The sequence below is a fragment of the Protomyctophum bolini genome, assembly GCF_963924005.1.
Source record: "Protomyctophum bolini genome assembly, chromosome: 9".
NCBI lineage: Eukaryota > Metazoa > Chordata > Actinopteri > Myctophiformes > Myctophidae > Protomyctophum > Protomyctophum bolini.
The window spans coordinates 11,463,140-11,481,528 of NC_137870.1; the positions used below are offsets into that span (position 1 = coordinate 11,463,140).

Sequence of the window (18,389 nt, forward strand, 5' to 3'; positions counted from 1 at the left end):
CCAAATTAAAACCTGGGATACCAGGGAATGCAAACACGGAAACCCTCAGTCCTCATAGTTACCACTACTGTAAAATGTATACAGAAAAGTCAAAACAATGCAGATGTGTCTTTAGTTTTTATTCACCTTTCATTACAAATTGTTCATCACAGGGAAACAAAGAAAACGGCAAAGGACAAAAAACCTGGAGGACAGAAAGAGGAAAAACAGATATTAAGAGTCAATACAGTCTGAGCAGTTCACGATTTAATTTGTTACACATGCAGGTGCTTCTGCTCAAGCAATGACATACCTAGTTTATTTCTCGCCTTTCTCTGCTTTCTCCCCTTTACCCGCTTTCTCCACTTTCTCTGGTTTCTCCCCTTTCTCTTTTTTTTCTTCTTCCGCCTCATCATCGCCACCCTTGGTGTTACGTGTGTAGATCAGCTGTGCTCTGTGTTTGGACACCAACTTGATCATGCCTAAGAAATACAAACAAATACATTAGTATTTATATCCGCTCTTATGCATGCTCTGTTGGCACGGCATTTTTCTTTTGTCCTCATTTAGTCAAGTGCATTTGATCTCGCTTCACCCAGCTGAAGATCGGATCACTGCTGCTCAAGTGGTCAGATTGAGAACAGTGGTGGGTGGCGGGCTTCTCTAACCATTCAGCTACGGCCGTCCAAATCAGAGCCAGGGTAGTTACCAGAAGACACAGCACTGTCTCCTCTGTGCTTGCAAGTTGCAACCCACAATGAACTTAATTATATTGTCCCGATCTACGACTACAAGCTTGTGATGCATTGCAAACTTGTAGATTGGCTCTCTTAATAATAAGTGCTTAAATGGCAATCGTTGCTTCAAAACCTTACGCATTTATGTAAGTTTCAAACTCCTGTCAAACACAAACGATTAACTGGCTGTGGAGAAAAACTTAAGCTTCATTTTTTCCTCTTCTTTTTTTGTGTGGAAGAAAAGCATAAAAGTGAAACCATAATAACGTCACCAAATGCCAGTCAACATAAGGCTTGTTTGCAGCCAGCGCATTGTAATGTGAAAAGAGCACGTTTTCAGAAGATGTGTGCATATTGCATGGTGGCAACTAGGCTGTGGACATTTACTCAAACTTGGACATGAACACACCCATATAGTTTGGACATAACATGTGCCAGCGATTGAGGATAGGACCGGCAGACGAAAACACACCGGTACCGAAGACATAGCATTGGCTTTGATCTTCCTCCGTACATTACACACACGAGTACCGAGTGACCACATGCATGTTCAAGAAATGGAGGGCTTAAAAGCTTAATTTCTAATGATGGATGCCGTTTTGATTGAAGCATAGTTATGGTAGCATCCGACAGACTTGTATAAACTCATTCATCAGAAATGTGCTCCACGCATCTGACAAACGGGCTATGCATGAATGTGTCGAGAAAAGCCATTTATCACCCGTCATCTCCATTATTACAAATAGCAACAGGCAGGATATGACTGTAGAAGTATCTCTGGTGCTTGTGCTGCATACAGTGGAGTTGCAATATGAAATCTGATATTTCTACCATTGAATTCCTTCTCACAGGAAATTTGAAATGACTTTAAATATGCTAAAATAGTGATATTTTATTTGTCGTGCATACACATGGCAAGCAAACAGTATTCCATTTATCTTGTGAACATCAATGTAGGTAGGTCGACAGATCAGAGTTGGCATCTGTATTCTGTTACGGCTAGCCTAGAACCAATTCAAGACTGGTAGGACTCAATGCATAAAACCATAACAGTCTAGCTAATGCTAGGTCAGTCCGAATGGAATACTTCACACCTGCAAGCTTGTTTACAGCCACATAGACCCACTTCTACACGCAACCTACTTGATCCAGGTATCGTGGCAAACAGTTTTAGGCAGCACCACATAGCATGTGGCAACTTTAAAAGCATCAAGAAACTAACGTCATTATTTTCCCATGCCAGACAAGACCCTCTGACTTGAAATAAGGACAGTGGGACACCACTTTCATGAAAAGGGAATGCACCTTATGTTGCGTTCACGCTGGCAGATGAAAACGATGCAGTCTACCAATCATGGTCAATTGAAGCCAGCAACATGACGTTGCAAAGACACAATGTAGCTGCTCCAAATCAACTCACAACACGTCTTTGTATCGTTCAATCTGCCCGAGTGAACGCACCATTACACACAGGAGCTCATGGGTAAAGTAAAGTTCACCTTTGGCTAGCAGTTCCTGTAGGGCGTTCCTTGCCAGAGAGCCACGGATCTTCAGCCTCTCAGAGACAACAGCGGGTGTGATGAGCTTGTAATTGGGGACCTCCTTGTACAGCTTGTCGTAGGTGGCCTTGTCGAACAGCACCAGGTTGTTGAGCTTATCCCTCACTTTTCCCTTGGACCACTTCTGCTCGGAGGAAAAGGGCAGAACACAGGCAGGGTTTGAATTGAGCGCTCGCCTTCAATCTCATCTATGAGGAAAAGTATAGTATACGTCATAAATGGGCAACTGGCGGCCCAGGGGCCACATGCGGGCCCCACCTTCACTTAATGCAGCCCACAGGTCAATGTCGGAATACTGACATTATGATTTCAACTGTTATAATTCCAAACATGACCCGCTTTACTTACTTTAGTCTACATTAGTCTGTTTGGACAGAACATGTGCCAGCGATTGAGGATAGGACCGGCAGACGGAAACACACCGGTACCGAAGACATAGCATTGGCTTTGATCTTCCTCCGTACATTACACACACGAGTACTGAGTGACCACATGCATGTTCAAGAAATGGAGGGCTTAAAAGCTTAATTTCTAATGATGGATGCAGTTTTGATTGAAGCCTAGTTATGGTAGCATCCGACAGACCTGTATCAACTAATTTATCAGAAATGTGCTCCACGCATCTACATTAGTAGTTTAATGACTAGTATTAAAGTTCTATTGTCTTTTTATGTCTAATGTATTTGCATTTAATTTTATAAAGTTAACATAAATATAACTAAAGGCATTTGAAACTAAATCGAAATTATAAAAAAGGATTTCAATTTAAAAAGCAAAAACACAATTTTTGATGTGCTTGTGTTGGCACCTCCATCTTTAAAGTTGCCCATCCCTGTTATATCCATCACATCAGAGACCAGTATACTGTGTTTATATTAAATATATGCTTAGACATGGTGCAGCAACATCATAATACAAAATGTTTTAAAGCACATAACACACAAGTGCATCCCTATTCATTATGACAAATAGTTTCACGACAATCATTATGACAAATAGTTTCACGACAAACTATGATCTCATCTCATAGGCATGCGAAAATAAATTTACATTGCCAAAGCAAGTGTCAAAATATAATAACAGTTGAAAATGATGAAGTATGTTGTACACGTTTACAAATCCTGCACAATGCCCACTAGAAGCCAGCCATAACAACGTTACCTTCTTCTTGGCCTTGCCTCCGGACTTGTTGACTGGGTCCTTGTCCTTTTTGGACTTCCCAGAGTCCTTCTTCTTGTCTTGTTTGGGAGGCTATATGAGAGACGACAGGAGTGGTAAAATAATCGGTATATTTGATAATTAAAGCCATCAGCTGTCAGTTAGCGTCAGGGCAGCTAACGGCTATGGGATGATGGAAAGGCCTCTCCCTGCATCAACGGGAGTACAATTTCACGGATCTAAAGGTTATAAACGTATGTTTTTTCAATATATGGAGTTTATGTTTAGGGAGATTGTTTTTGTTAAAGCAAATATTGCCACCATGGTTGGTAGCTGTTACTGTATTTCAGCTTTGGTGATACTCGAGCATTGGACAGACAGTATGAAAGCGTGGTGCTATTAGCTTAGCTATCAAGTTAGCCTCGGGGACATTAAACCGTTCCATCCAAACACTTTATTCATTCACAGCGTGGATGGAGACACCGGCTAAATCAAACAGTATGATCCCGTTTAGAGCCGTGGTTGTGTCCTAAAAGGTAAGTTAATTTAATAATCAGAGCTAAATAAAGTGCTCCGGTGTATGCCCTCACCATGTTTCCTCGTCAAGATGTCGGAGCGAAAGGAAGTTCGGCTGCCCTAGTGCCCGTGCATAAGTCGGCCGGAGAACCCGTACCGGATATAACCCACGGGGTGTTCTGGGAAATGTAGTTTTATTTTGACACGTACTTTTGAACTTGAACCAGTCTATGGCTTGAACATATATTTCTTATAATAATAATAATAATAATAATAATTATTATTATATATGTTTATATAATTTTTTGAGGATTTAAAAAAATGGGAAAAACCCATCGTTTTTTTCATTTTGTCATTTGTTTTTAATCCTCGTTTTTCATCATTTTTTACCATGGGCTATAGCCCATATCGTACGGCATACTATAGCACACTGTTTTTCATCATTTTTGAGGATTTGGAAAATAATGAAAAAAACGATGGGCTATAGCCCATCGTTTTCTTTCATTTTGTAAATTTTTTGAATCCTCGTTTTTCATCATTTGTGACCATGGGCTATAGCCCATATTGTACGGCATACTATAGCGCGCCGTTTTTCATCATTTTTGAGGATTTGAAAAAAATTGCGGAATTTTGAATTTTGCGAAATTGCGGAAAAAAGGTTTTATTATAAAAAATATTTTTTTCCGCAATTTTCCGCAATTTCGCAATAAAAAAAAAAAATCTAAATTCAAAATTCCGCAATTTCCGCAATTAAAAAATAAAATGAAAAAAAATGGGCTATAACCCATCCTTTTTTTTCTAACACTCCGCAATTTGTTAATGTTTCCCATCCTTTCCGGTAAATACAACACATTGAGCAGGGCACTGCAGGGAGTTGAACCCCGTTCCGGTAAACCAGAAGTCCGACACCAGTGCCTTAGTTTTTGTGTTGTTCATTTACAGGTCCAGGTGTGCATATGTGCGCCTGTGCGTGTGTAGGTGCACGCTTCAATATAACCCATCGTTTTTTTCATTTTTTCAATATTGTCAAATCATCAAAAATGATGAAAAACGGCACGCTATAGTATGCCATACGATATAGGCTATAGCCCATGGTCCAAAATGATGAGAAACGAGGATAACTTTTTTTTTCAAAATTTCAAAAAACATGGGCTATAACCCATCGTTTTTAGTTTTTTTTTCTTTTTGTCAAATCATCAAAAATGATGAAAAACGGCGCGCTATAGTATGCCGTACGATATACGCTATAGCCCATGGTCCAAAATGATGAGAAACGAGGATAACTTGTTAAGTTAATATATATAAGTTGAATAATAAAAAGTGTGAATGTAGTTTCTAGGTGAAAGTGATTTTTTGATGTGCCAAAATCTGCCATTGACCCCCATTCTCAAATTTGAAAGCACTATATTTCTAAAACTATGAAACATTTCAAAGATTCATTTTCAGGCAAACCGTAAGATGAACCTCTTGAAGTTTGAATGGGGCTTCTACGACATCCTATAGTCCATGGTTTCGGAAGACTATAATGTTGTTTTTCATGATTTGAGGATTTTAAAAGAATGCTGAAAAGCATGAAAAAACGACATATTATAGTTCATGGTTTCGGAAGTTTTGATTGAAATATTTTTCAACAGTTTGCAGAATTACAGTACATTTCAAGCACAAACTCAATACAAAGACTATAGTATGTGTCGTTTTTCATGTTTTTGGAGGATTATTTTAAATAATGATGAAAAAACGACATACTATAGTTCATGGTTTCGTAAGACATATCTCAGTAATTTATTTATTTTGACCCATACTTACTGTACCTTGAGCCAGTCTGGTGACAGGGAACTCCATATTTGGGGATAGTTGACAAACTTGACATCATAGTGTAAGACAACTCAATCTTGTGTGTGACCCATTACTTTTGTAATTGGTATTGTTGATCTATGAGGATATCGCATAGTCAGAGCGCGGTGGTAACAAAAAGCGGATCTATCGTGACATCATAGTGACACCATAGGGATGGCACGTGCAAGTTTACTTAAAACCTGGACTTAAAACCACACAGGTCCTTGCAACAAACATTGTTGGTGTCTGAATGTGATTTTTTTCAGAACTTCAGTTATCCTGCCATTCATGCAGTGTGCTCAACTTACTTGTTGATATCTGTTCAACCATTGTCTAGAACTTGGTTGTCATAAGGAAATGGCGACTAATTCCCTTAAAAAGCCCACTCCCACTGCAGGCCAAAGGAAAAATCCTGGTTTGAAACCAGAGTTGAGCGAGGAGAAAAAGCAGGAGATCAGAGAAGCCTTTAATCTCCTCGACACCGAGGGAACAGGCACAATACATGTGAAGGAACTGAAGTTTGCTATGGACGCCCTCGGCTTTGACCCAAAGAAAGAAGAAATCAAAAGGATGATTGCAGACATAGGTAAGGAGGGCTCACAAACAATTGACTGCAATGACTTTCTCAGTTTGATGACGCCTAAAATGAGTGCAAAAGACTCAAAGGAGGAAATACTGAAGGCTTTCCGGTTGTTCGATTTTGAAAGAACGGGCAAAATCTCTTTCAGTAATCTCAAGAGAGTTGCGAAGGAGCTGGGTGAAGATGTGACAGATGAAGAGTTGCAGGACATGATCGATGAGGCAGATCGAGATGGGGATGGAGAGGTCAACGAGGAGGAGTTTCTGAGGGTAATGGAGACCAACAATTTGTTTTAATTTATTTTGTTACAATGAATGTTGACTTCTCTACTTGTAAAGAATCACTTATTAACGACCAATGAAATCACGTACGGCACGGGATAGCAGCCAACTAAGCACATACACATTCTGAGTTCAAGTTCACTTCCCAGCAGCCTCGCGGGACTACTGCAGGTAGGGCAACACCAAAACAGTTCAGACACACCCGTCTACTACATCCCCATTCTTAAGGGTTAGTTAAGATCTTTGGACTTAAAGCTGCAGGAAATATTTGCCATTAATATTGAAATTGCAAAGGTTTTAATTGATTGCCTGAGCTGAGTCCCATGGTGGGAGTTCTGGTCTGGTTTTGGTGGATATTCAGTATAGAGCGTCGCAGTCCCTCCCCCTTTCAGAACAACGAGTGGCCCATAAAATTAATCTCAATGCATTTTCCTCATAGACTTTTAAGAAAGTATTTATTTAAAGACCTTTTAAGCGTCGTACGAAGCCAACTCTTGTCGTGACAAATCATGACAACAGACACAATATTTTGGACCAAACAAATAATTACAAAGAAAAAAAGTGATAAAACATGCCGTTTTTTTCTACTTTCTAATTCTTTGTTTGGTCCAAAAGATTGTGTGTGGTCATGTTTTGTCACGACAAGAGTTGGCTTCGTCTGACACTTAAGAGGTCTTTAAATAAATACTTTCTGAAAAGTCTATGAGGAAAATGCATTGAGATTCATTTCCTGGGCCACTCGTTCTGAAAGGGGGAGGGACTGCGACGCTCTATAGTCTGTATTTGGTGGGGTCACTGGGGGCCCCACCAAGAACTGGGGGACCCACCAAGAAACGTTTCTGTTCGATTCGGGTCGTCTTCTATTGTATAGTATGTATATCATTGGATGGCCAACTCAGTGTCGTGAAGGCACACCCTCGTCTCCGGTCGAGTCGAAAAGGCCAGCTTCTAAGGGTGGGCTGTATCAAGGACTGTCTAAAGAGGACAAGAAGCGAAGACCGTAAGGGCGCCGCCATGTTGATCACATGGTGCTCCATGGAAGGAAAGAAACATGCGCAATGGGCTTTATGCAGCCTTGGTCTGCAACTGCGCATGTTCCTTTCCTTCCATGGAGCACCATGTGATCAACATGGCGGCGCCCTTACGGTCTTCGCTTCTTGTCCTCTTTAGACAGTCCTTGGGCTGTATAGGGAAGTCACTTGAACAGCTTCTAAACAACAAGGATGTTGGACCATAGGCAGTCACAGCCTGAAAGGTTTCTGAACCCTTCCTCTAAACAAGGAAGGAATATAAAATAAAATAAGAACTTGACAACTCCTTAATCTGGGGAGCGTCCGACGCCAGAGTGCAGGTCCAGCGAGGTCCATAGATGGTGTGGCACGTCTTCTCCTTTTACACCACCTGCTGGGACCCGGATGTAACGTTGGAAGCTGGAGGGCCCAGCTGTCTCCCACGACTGTTTCCTGGATGCTGCCAGCCAGGCGTCTCTGGACAAGGAATAGACTGTAGCATCTCTTGTGCTGCCTTGTTGTAGGAATGGCAAAACTTGAACCTGCCTGGTGCCTGGTGTTGTTGTGGCTTTGTGCAAGATGTGCCAGTCAGGATCTCGTCTCTGGGCATGTTTCTTTTCTTAATGAAAAACATACTATACATATAGTATAGTATGTATTTTAAGTTACATTTGAATGCATATATTATGCATATGTACATACATTAATAATTGAAGCCATTTTAAAGGAGGGAAATGGAGGGAATGGAGCAAAATCTAAATCGTTTTTAATTTTATACATAAAAATTTACCAAAAACAAAGAGCGATGTTGGCTCATTGACAATTCTGACTACAGGTACCAACACACACAATAAGCATGTTTTATAGTACAAACTACATTCCAAATGTCTTTATTTTTGGAAGGAGAAGTCTATTCGCCCACTGTCCCTGAGGTTTAACTCAGTCTTCTTGCACATCTCAGTGTTTAGTATGGTCTTTAGCTAAATTGTTCAGTTTCTTCTTGGATGCAAAGTGTTAGTATCATCTCATTGGGTTGACTTTACAGATAATAAACGAGATAAATACTCATTCTTAATCCCAAACAAACAGATCTGCAGGAAAACCATGACGTTGAATCATCAGCAGAATAATCTAACATTCTTAGTGCAAAATCAATCACTACGGCAGGGTTTAGTTTACAGTTTGGAGAAGGGTACTGTCTTGGGACTCTTCTTCTCCATGGAGGCCTGAGCTGACTTCATTACATCATGTGTCTGAAGCATACTCATATTCCAAGTGGCCTGGAAATTAAGAACAAGACAATTAATCAATTCATCATCAATCACAGCAGGAGATGAGTGTATTATTACGAGTTACCTTTGATCAAAGGAATACTTTGTCAAAGGAAAAAAAAATGGTAAAAAGGCATCCGCATTATAACAGCTCAATTCAGCCCGGAGACCAATATTGAGTGCAGGTGTTTTACCTCTATAACCTCAGTTTACCGTTTCTTTACCTCCCTCAAAATAAGTTAAACTGCCTAAAAAAAGCCTGGGGAAAAAACACAACATGCTATATTATGTACTAAAGACAAGGCGGCGATCCGAGCACTCAAACATGTTGGCTTCTTTGAACTTTTATAAATAAAGTACATCTATTTTTATCCACCCTCTCCTCATTTTTAACTTTTTGAGTGCTCGGATCGGCGCCTTGACTTTAGTATTCCAGTCGCACTGATCTTTGAAGCACCAGCCTACTTTACTTTATTATTTTTTGCATCTCCATCGAGCACCTGGTTGATTTTCTTTTATTTTTATTATGTCTTTAAAAGTTTATACAAGTCATTGCACTATGTAAAAAATGTTTAAGTAATACTATACTATTTAGCCAAAGAAAGTCATACTCCTATATTGTCAAAAGAAATGAATAACTCTTTCCTACTGTTTTTCTTATAAATAACGAATTACCATGTATTCCAGTCCCTCTGCTACACTGTGGTCTCTGGAGTAAATGAGGTTGACTTTGGTTCCCTGTACAGCTACTGGGCTACGGCCGGCGATCTCACTGGCCATTTCCAAGGCTCCAGCCATCATTGCTTCCTTGTCAGCAAACACACGGCTAAAGAGAATATTAATTGTTGCGTTTATAAATTATACAGATACACCCACAATCAGGGGAACAAGTGACACAATTTACCATTTGAAAATATATCAATGTTTCATTGTTTATATATGGACGGACACACTCCTACCTGACTAAGCCACAGTTTTTGGCCTCATCCGCATACAACTTTCTAGCAGTCAGAGCAAGCTCATTCACGAGGCTAGAAATGGGTTAAAACAAGAGAAAATCAACAACATTGGCATGTAACTAATGTGTGAGTATGAGTATATTTGATGACATTTTTACAGAAACATTGTTGTGTAACCACGGGTGCAGTACTTAGTTTAGACAGTTTTTGGTTTAGACTAGTCATTGGTTAGATCTCAAACCCTCACCCTAAACCTAACCTCCCACGGGGCAGCACACCTAGACCTAACCTTAACCCATGTCTAACTAATGACTAGTCTAAACTAAGTATGCACCCCGTAACCACTGCTCAAAATAAATGTTTTATTCATGAGCGTCTTCCCCCTTACTTTCTTACCAGATACTGTTCATACTATTCATACTCCTATTTTAGAGCCAAATAAAAGTCGGTTCGGCTCTGTAGACAGCAATGTGACGTCATTTGAGGTTCGGGGGGGCGGGTCCGTCTTAAAGTCGGCTCTTCGGTGCTACTGAAAATTTCTGACGAGCCGAAATCATTTCGGCACTACAGCGCCGAAACAGCGGTAAAGTATGAATCGGCCCTTAAGCCGAGCTAATCAGAGGCTTGCCTAATATTTTCTTTAGTTAGTTGCTGCGAGAGTGAGGTCTAGCCAACACCAACTCGGGATTCCTGGATCGCTGCCCTCTTTGGCAAACCCCGAACATGCTGAATTCAGCCCTCTGTGGCTGGAATAGATGTCAAGAAGAGGTATGGGTCTGACCACATAAGCCTAGCCACTAGTAGCCAGCCAGAGTACCTATAATCTAGATTATAGATCATTCCTCCATTCTGCCTGCCGATAGCTTGCCCAGTTGCTGAGATGTAGAAAAATGTAAGCTTCTCAGCTTCTTATACTGAACTTATTTTCACTCTAGATGAGACTGTCCGCGTGACAAGACCTCTGGCTTATGCTGTCTATGGGAACAGAGTTTTTAGAATCCTAATACCTCGGATTCTTCTTCCAGGTTGCATTTGGATCAAAACAAGCTTGATTTGCAGCTCATTTCTATAAACGATATGATCACCAGTTACAAAATATATGTTTTAGGTGAATTAAATGACATTCGCGCAACATGTTACAGTACATAGCGATTTCACACTTCCTGTTTCTCAGTTTCCGACAGAAACAGCTTTAAAAATAAGACGGTTAACATTGAAGTGAACGGCAACCATGGCAATCTACGAGTATCTATTCAGCCAACAGATGGCGCTCTTATTTATTACCTGCGACTGCCAATGACTTTAGGAAGTCTCTGGAGAGTTCCAACATCTGCTGCAAGACCAATATCCACTTCCTACAACATGAGACAAGAGGAGAGGCTTACAAACAGTGCAGTGTTTTGTAGAAAACACAAATGTATGACACTTTTCATGCAAAATAAAGGCAATTTAATGCAAACAAGAAATTAGCACTCAAACATTTTGTGCTTTATACTTTTGACAGATATGTGCAAATGTATGTTCACTAGAATTTCGCCGGCCTTCGGCCGGCGAATCCTAGTTACATTGCAGCGCAATATGGGAAGAAGGAAATTCTCAGTAGTGTGCCCTGCACATATGTAGTAACGGATGGGTTATAAAGTATTAATAATAACAGAAAGTGTTTTTTATTTCTCATAAATACGCAAACATGGTGAAACAACTACAGTCACAGAGAGCAGTGCCAAGGTAGCTGCTGCCTGCTAACGATGCAAACAACAGCCTTGCCTGTCGTGTGTGTGTGTGTGTGTGTGTGTGTGTGTGTGTGTGGGGGGGGGATAGCACTAATTTTCGACATTTTACTGTGTCATAAATATTTACATCTGTAGCCTATATTGTGATTACATTTGACCGTACATTTGACTCTTGTGTTATATTCTTGTGAAATATTCAGTAAAGTATTGTGGTGAAATATTCACCCCAAGTTGATAAGATATGCAGAGAATATAATACCAAGAACCCCCAGTTTGAAATGCATTAGGCCACAGACCCCCATTTGATACCATTTGCTCTCTGGGAAAATCAGGGTCCATTTGGTTCCATTTGTATGCTCTTGGAGTATGATGACTGCTAACAGTATTATCATAAAATATGTCTCAGTTTGAAGATTCAAAAAAACATATTTCATATGTGTGAGCTTGTAAAGTAGAACGTTCAACCTAGAGACAGTGTTGCCAAGTCTGATCATTATAAGCTACTTTGGACTTGTTTATCTATTGGTAGTCCTTGACATGGAAATGTTTGAGTTCCACTGCTCTGAAACAACATTAGACAACAAAGTTTGACAGTCAACACTATAATTGATTATTTTAAGACTAATTTCCGGACCATTTCTGATTTACCTACTTTGAACTGGCCTATTAACATTTTTATAGACCTGGTTGCTTGTTTCACTCTCACATCCACGATATGTGGCAACCCTGGTTTGTTTTGGTTTGCGTGTGGATGTGTTTTTGTGTTGCTTTAGCATCTTTATCACAGTAGCTATCAGAGGTTGCAGCAGCTGCTGCTGTCATGAAAACGCAAGTTTCTGTCCCAGAAGCTCACGTTAGGTCTGCGCACACTGTATGTTGCTATGGCAACCTGTCATCAAATGCTGCTAACGTTGTGGTCAGCACTGTTAGCATGTGTGCTATCAGGCAAAAGCTGAGATAGATATAAAACTACTGGCCAAAATGTCATACAAAACACAACAACTAAAATCGGAATGTAATTGTGACCTACAGACCATCATGATTTGCTTGCTGGACCTATAATTAATTTATTTGCATTAAATTGCCACTCGCCCATATAAATAAAAAGCAATAGCCTGCATGTGTGTGTGTGTGTGTGTGTGTGTGTATGTGTGTGTGCGCGTGTGCGCAAGACAGACGTGCGTGTGTGTGCAGGCTGAGAGCTGGTGACTGTGATTGACGTGTGAGCTGGATAAATCAGTGAGAGTTGGAAAAAGCGCCCGCAGAGCCAACTCGCAGGCAGTGCCTCAGGCCAGATGCCCGAGAATCGGTACAGGAATCTCTGGGTCACCAGTTTTGGTGTGACACACACGGCTTCCACATTTAGCTTCATACTGGGTGAAAGTGGCGTTCCAAAAATTATTTTTCCCCTCGGAATTCTTATTCACAATGAGATGGAGTTGAGGTGTTTGTGTTTGCTTGCTGGAGCTATAATTAATGTATTTGCATTAAATGTCCACTCGCGCATCGAAGTAAAAAGCAAGATGGCTGCCGATTGCGAGCGGAGAGACGGTGAGAGTAGTGACGTGTGAGCCGGGGGCGGGCCTCTGACAACAGCATGAACACAGGGCAGTGTTGCCAGGTTTGCGAATTGTAAGCGAGTTGTAGTGTGTGCAAGTAGCCTGGTTAAAAGGCCTTGTTTCTGCCCGTGTTGGGGCAACAGAACATGTCGACCAGTTTTGTTAACCGCTTTTGGTCAGGTGACCAACTCCACAAATGTTAAATTAGATATGTATCTGCATTTGTCTGATGTCAAACATCACTAAGACTAAAATGCATAGCAGAAATCAGAACATATTTTTGGAAATGTAGTAAACACATTTTCAAACATCGAAGGCTCTTTGGGGTTCGTTCTTACTACATTTATGTCAACATATTGAGATGCATGCTGGGACACAGACCGCCATGTTCATCTTGGTGAGAAAGTAATAGTATAATGTCCCCTTTTATTCCACATTTTAATACTGCCTCTACTGAATGCACAGACAAAACTATGAATGGCTCCAATCTGTTTCATCGTTATGGTTTGTCAGTGCCTACTTATATTATATATTATTTAAGAAAATACAATTTATTGTTAAATGACCCAAATGTCTTGCAGAACATCTTAAAAGACCTCCCTTATCAGTTAAATCCCCTGTTTTAATGCTAAGGAATTGTGGAATAATTGTGGAATAAAAAGCAGTATTTCTTCTTTAAAGGCAGGAGAGAGAGTAAGGAGATTATATGCAACAAAAAGCCTCAGGTTGGTGGAACCGAACCCAGGCCAGTTTATTTATGTCATGTGGTATGAACTCGTAGTAGCCATACCTTGACTTGGAACCATGCGTCTTGGGTACATAAACGAATATCACAGGCTGTAATCAGGTCAACTCCTGGAATAAGAGGCAGCATGACAAATCAGCTTACTGAGTAGATGTAATATTTAGGATAATGGACTTGAAAAGCATATTGTTATTTTGCTGTTGCTTGTGGTGTGGTTGTTAGGCATTGTGGCGATATTACCTCCTCCTACACAAGCTCCATGGACTGCTACCACCACAGGTTTTGGGCACTTTAGAAAGAAAAGAGAAAGTTAAATCATACTGTAGATCCAACCTAGAAATGTACACCATCTCCTACCTAGAGTAATAATCCATAACTGTGTACCATAGGTTCTTTAGTTTGATTCAGAGGGTCAACTACTGTGAGTATTTAATGTGTTACTGAGTGTGACTTGATGATTTCATTATTTTTCCCTGAATACACCGGTACACAGTGTCAGTGTGTAATCATCACCTTCTCTATAACAGAGAATGTCTCCTGGTATTTGGCTATGATTTTTCTCATGTTCCAGGAGGTTCTTGCCATGTCATCCCCCTCTGGCTGAAGTACATCACTGGCCATGTCCATCAGGTCAATACCTAGAGGTGACACACACACACACACACACACACACACACACACACACACACACACACACACACACACACACACACACACACACACACACACACACACACACACACCAATAAAAGCAGTTTTGTTACATAACAGCGTTATAAATAGAGCCCACTATTACTACTACTAGAGAACACTGGATATTATGCAGGTGAGAGAAATCATCTTGAAACAAGCACTAATATTTTTAACAACTACCGGTATATACCTGCAGTAAAAGACTTCCCTGCTCCAGAAAAGACCACCACTCTGCAATCTGGGTCTCCGGCTATTTGGTTGAAGCAGTCCACCATCTCACTGGTAAAGAAACAGCATGTTCATGTTAAAGGCGTAGTGAAATGGAAAATATTAAAACACATGTAATTTTGTTACCCAATTTTGTGCCTTGAGGGACTAGTTTATGCGAAAATGGCTTATTTTCTATCAATTAAACACCCCAAGAATCCTTGAATAGATGGAGATTGTTGTGTTTTTTTCACATTCCAAAGGCAATGATTTGACGACCGGTGCTACCGAGTACTAGCAGGAACCTTTTTTCTTTTCTTAATGAGAGTACAGTCTAGTAGTCTAGTCCAGTGTTTCCCAAACACTGGGTCGGGACCCATTTGTGGGTCGCAGACACATTTTTATGGGTCCCTTGATTATTATTTTTTTCCTATGTTTTTTTTAAATTATTATTTCAAAACATTAAAAAAAAACATTTCCAAGAAAATGAAACTTTTCATGAATTAAAAACAGTAATTTAATGTAGAAAAAAAGGGTCCTTTTGCACACCTACAGGGACAGGTGCATTGGAGGCTCGGAGCAGGCAACCAGTGCTGCGAGAAGGGAGATCCCGCCCTCTGTCTTCACTTATAGTATATAGCAGCGGTTTATTAAGCAGAGTATACCCATACTCGGCTTAATAAACTGCTGCTATATAAGTGAAGACAATATGCTGTGTGCAACGAAAAATCTAAGAAATTCCATGAATTAGGAAACGAAAAGGTTTCTTTAGAAACCAAGGTTTTGTAAGTGAGCGAAATACTTCACTCTATGCTGGGATGTTTGCTTGCGCAAGGAAACATCCCATAGAGTGAAGTATTTCGTGAACGAATACTTAACAAAACAAATGTTTACAAAGTAGTGAATAGCCAATCTACAAGCACACAATGTGGCGCGAAGCGACCCGTTGTGAGCTTGTAGATAGTTAGATATGCCATTTTCACTAATTTAGGTCCCGGGCAAACGTCTCTCTTTGGGTCTCGACCTGAAAAGGTTGTGGAACCACTGGTCTAGTCATACCTCCAGAAAGCCCTGTTCATAGCGTTGCGTTTCTCTGGCCGGTGTAGTTCGACATGAGTGATGGACTCCGCTGGATGATTGATGGCTAGGGTGGTGAAGGGGGGGGTTGGGCCCCCTGCAGAAGACATACTTCTGACTGCACTGCAAAGGGGGAGCCACAGACACCTGTCTGAGAGAATGAGGGATTAGACTCATTAGAGTTAAAGCCTAACAAAGAAAAGCCTAGTGACAGGAGGTTACACAAAGACAGACACTTTCCCTTTCACTCCAATGTAATCATGAGGCTTTCTGCAGTACCTTCAAAATAAATAACCATTGCTTCTGCCATCTTTCTATAGTGTTTTTGAGGCCTTCACACTCGTGTGAAGTGAGGGGCACCGAGATTTTGGGGGACATGTTGATGTTCTCATGTCTGTGAAAAATGAAATAAATGTATTACAAAAGTATTTATTTGGCTGGGGAGCGGGAATATATAGGTTCTAACAAAGTCCATAGACTTGGCTGGCCGGTAACAGGTACGGTCACCCCAATTCCATCGCGCCCCCGCTTTTTTCCACCCACCTCACTCCAACTGCTCGGTGCGGCGGTTCTTGTATTCTTTATTTTGTTTTACTGAGAATACGGTTAGAAATACGTTTGGGGTTAGGGTTAGGCATATTTTTACTGGGTTTAAGTTTAGGAATAGGGTTAGGTTTAGGCATAGTTTTACTGAGGTTAGGTTTAATTAAGCATAATTTACTTTATAATATACCAGGCAGTGCAGTTCCACCAGCTGTACGCCCTAGGCGAGTTGGTAAAGGGGAGAGTTGTCTGGTATTCGGCTGGCCTATGCTACGACATAATTTTGGAAAGCCATGCATTGGAGGGGCTATAGCTACCCTCAAAAAACAACTGAATAATATACAGTAGCCTATAAGAAATACAACTTTTTAAATGAGTAGTGAGTGGAACACAATAGGAGTTTGCCTGTAACACTATATATTTTTTCAAACAGAATTTGGATGACCCTGTGGAACCTGTTAACATAGTTCGGAGATGTTGGTTACGTGTGAATCTGTAGGATCAGGATGTAACTTGTAAATATCACCTTTCACCTCGCGCAGACGAAATGAAAGCCTGGGTATCGAGGCTACCTTTCACCTAAATAAACAAAGTGAGCTAGCTGTTGGGTAGCGTTAGCTTCTAAAGTGAATGTATAGGCGATGTTGTTCATGACATGACCGTTTTGTGATCCAAGGCGGTTGTCACTTGTCAGTTTACATTAAACGCTGCAGTGCATCCTAAACAACCTATGATATGTTAGTGATTCATCACGGCGCACACTTACTTTTCATGAGAGCTGACCTGACAGTGAATGACAACATTTCCCTCTCAATGAGTCCAGAGTCCTCCTGTGACTCTGTTTGAACAGTGCAGGGTGCACCGGTGCAGATTCCTTGCTTCGGTCACAAATGGCAAGGTTGCTGCCCTGCAGGGTGCATGTGATGAGCAACTGAAAAGCTTTTTGAATACCCCCCGTCTGTCAACTTTAACCTACATCCACATCCAGCTGCTAACTGTAGCAGCTACTAGCTAGTTAGTATACTCTAATGTAGAAAAGTAGCTGGGTCCACCACGTCCTAGCTTGCATCTAGCACACAGCAGACTCAAGGAAGGCGACTGTATTTAAGGTTTAAAAAAATAAAATGTTGCAATTATAACATTGCAGCATATCACTACGTCAGATTCATGTCATCTAAAGTTAGTTACCTAAAAGTGCTATGGTGTCTGACGAGGCTCAAACTCGGCTACTATACGCGTAGCGTTGTAATATGATCCGGAGGAACTGAATACAATACATCTTTTCTCTTCGCAGACGATGAGAATGATATGTGGTTTCATTCACGTCTGTGGTTCTTCTCACAAGTTTTAATTTCAAGGACCCGGGTCCATTTGGTTCCATTTGTGCAAGTGCTCCAGTGAGTCGTCACAGATCGACCTACGGTCCAATTAACTAACGCATTGTCAATAATGTTTGTTTAGGACAAAATAGCTGATTTGCTCGTCTACATATGACATAAATTCTCCTTTCATTGTCAATGGCATTTCATGTTTGTGTTGAACTTGCTACAAAAAGCTGATTTGTTCAGTCTTCAGACACATATGATGTAAAAGGGCAAGAAGCCTGCACTGGCCATATATGGAGCGTGTCTTGCGTGTACAGGGTTTGATGAGGTCAGATCAACAAAATGGAATATCAGGTCAGCTCCATATATGGAGTTCAAAGGGTGGCATTGTCTTGAGTCTCTTACTCAAGTAACATCAAGACTTCAAGAGTAGATCCCTGATGTCATTGTAAATGCAACCTGCTGTCGCAATTAAGCCCATATATGGAGATCCCTGATGTAATCAATATTAGTATATAGGCTATGGATATAACTAGACGGACCTGCCCCAAAGTTATTTGTGCAGCCGTGCCCGCCCGGCAGCCGGCGAAAACTAGAGTTCTCAACAGGCCCGAAAATTAA

The 18,389-nt window shown here is 40.8% G+C and overlaps 3 protein-coding genes across 3 annotated transcripts; 1 reads left to right on the top strand and 2 right to left on the bottom strand.

Moving 5' to 3' along the window:
* Nucleotides 1-104: 104 nt before the first annotated feature.
* Nucleotides 105-4,088, bottom strand: rps25 (ribosomal protein S25). The gene is made up of 5 exons (XM_080771735.1): nt 4,024-4,088; nt 3,437-3,526; nt 2,216-2,399; nt 293-461; nt 105-184 (listed from the first exon to the last, which is right to left on the bottom strand). The coding sequence occupies exons 1-4, from the start codon at nt 4,024-4,026 to the stop codon at nt 298-300; spliced, it is 441 nt and encodes a 146-aa protein (XP_080627861.1). The 5' UTR covers nt 4,027-4,088; the 3' UTR covers nt 105-184; nt 293-297.
* A 2,054-nt stretch (nt 4,089-6,142) lies between these two features.
* Nucleotides 6,143-6,661, top strand: LOC308321324 (uncharacterized protein; the record flags this gene model as incomplete). The annotated part of the gene is made up of 1 exon (XM_080772165.1): nt 6,143-6,661. The coding sequence occupies one exon, from the start codon at nt 6,143-6,145 to the stop codon at nt 6,659-6,661; it is 519 nt and encodes a 172-aa protein (XP_080628291.1).
* A 1,744-nt stretch (nt 6,662-8,405) lies between these two features.
* Nucleotides 8,406-17,636, bottom strand: ech1 (enoyl CoA hydratase 1, peroxisomal). Its single transcript, XM_080772235.1, has 10 exons — nt 17,210-17,636; nt 15,883-16,051; nt 14,807-14,895; nt 14,437-14,561; nt 14,164-14,212; nt 13,969-14,033; nt 11,171-11,241; nt 9,887-9,958; nt 9,603-9,753; nt 8,406-8,936 (listed from the first exon to the last, which is right to left on the bottom strand). The coding sequence occupies exons 1-10, from the start codon at nt 17,244-17,246 to the stop codon at nt 8,832-8,834; spliced, it is 933 nt and encodes a 310-aa protein (XP_080628361.1). The 5' UTR covers nt 17,247-17,636; the 3' UTR covers nt 8,406-8,831.
* Nucleotides 17,637-18,389: the final 753 nt, after the last annotated feature.

Coding starts and splice junctions, on each gene's coding strand:
- rps25 (XM_080771735.1), bottom strand. Junction 2,400..3,436: donor GAGGCAAGGCCAAGAAGAAG/GTAACGTTGTTA, acceptor TCCTCCGAGCAG/AAGTGGTCCAAGGGAAAAGT. Junction 462..2,215: donor ACAGGAACTGCTAGCCAAAG/GTGAACTTTACT, acceptor TGTATTTCTTAG/GCATGATCAAGTTGGTGTCC.
- ech1 (XM_080772235.1), bottom strand. CDS start 17,246: ATGTTGTCATTCACTGTCAGGTCAGCTCTCATGAAAA. Junction 16,052..17,209: donor CAGGTCAGCTCTCATGAAAA/GTAAGTGTGCGC, acceptor TCATTCTCTCAG/ACAGGTGTCTGTGGCTCCCC. Junction 14,034..14,163: donor TGGAGCTTGTGTAGGAGGAG/GTAATATCGCCA, acceptor CTCTTATTCCAG/GAGTTGACCTGATTACAGCC.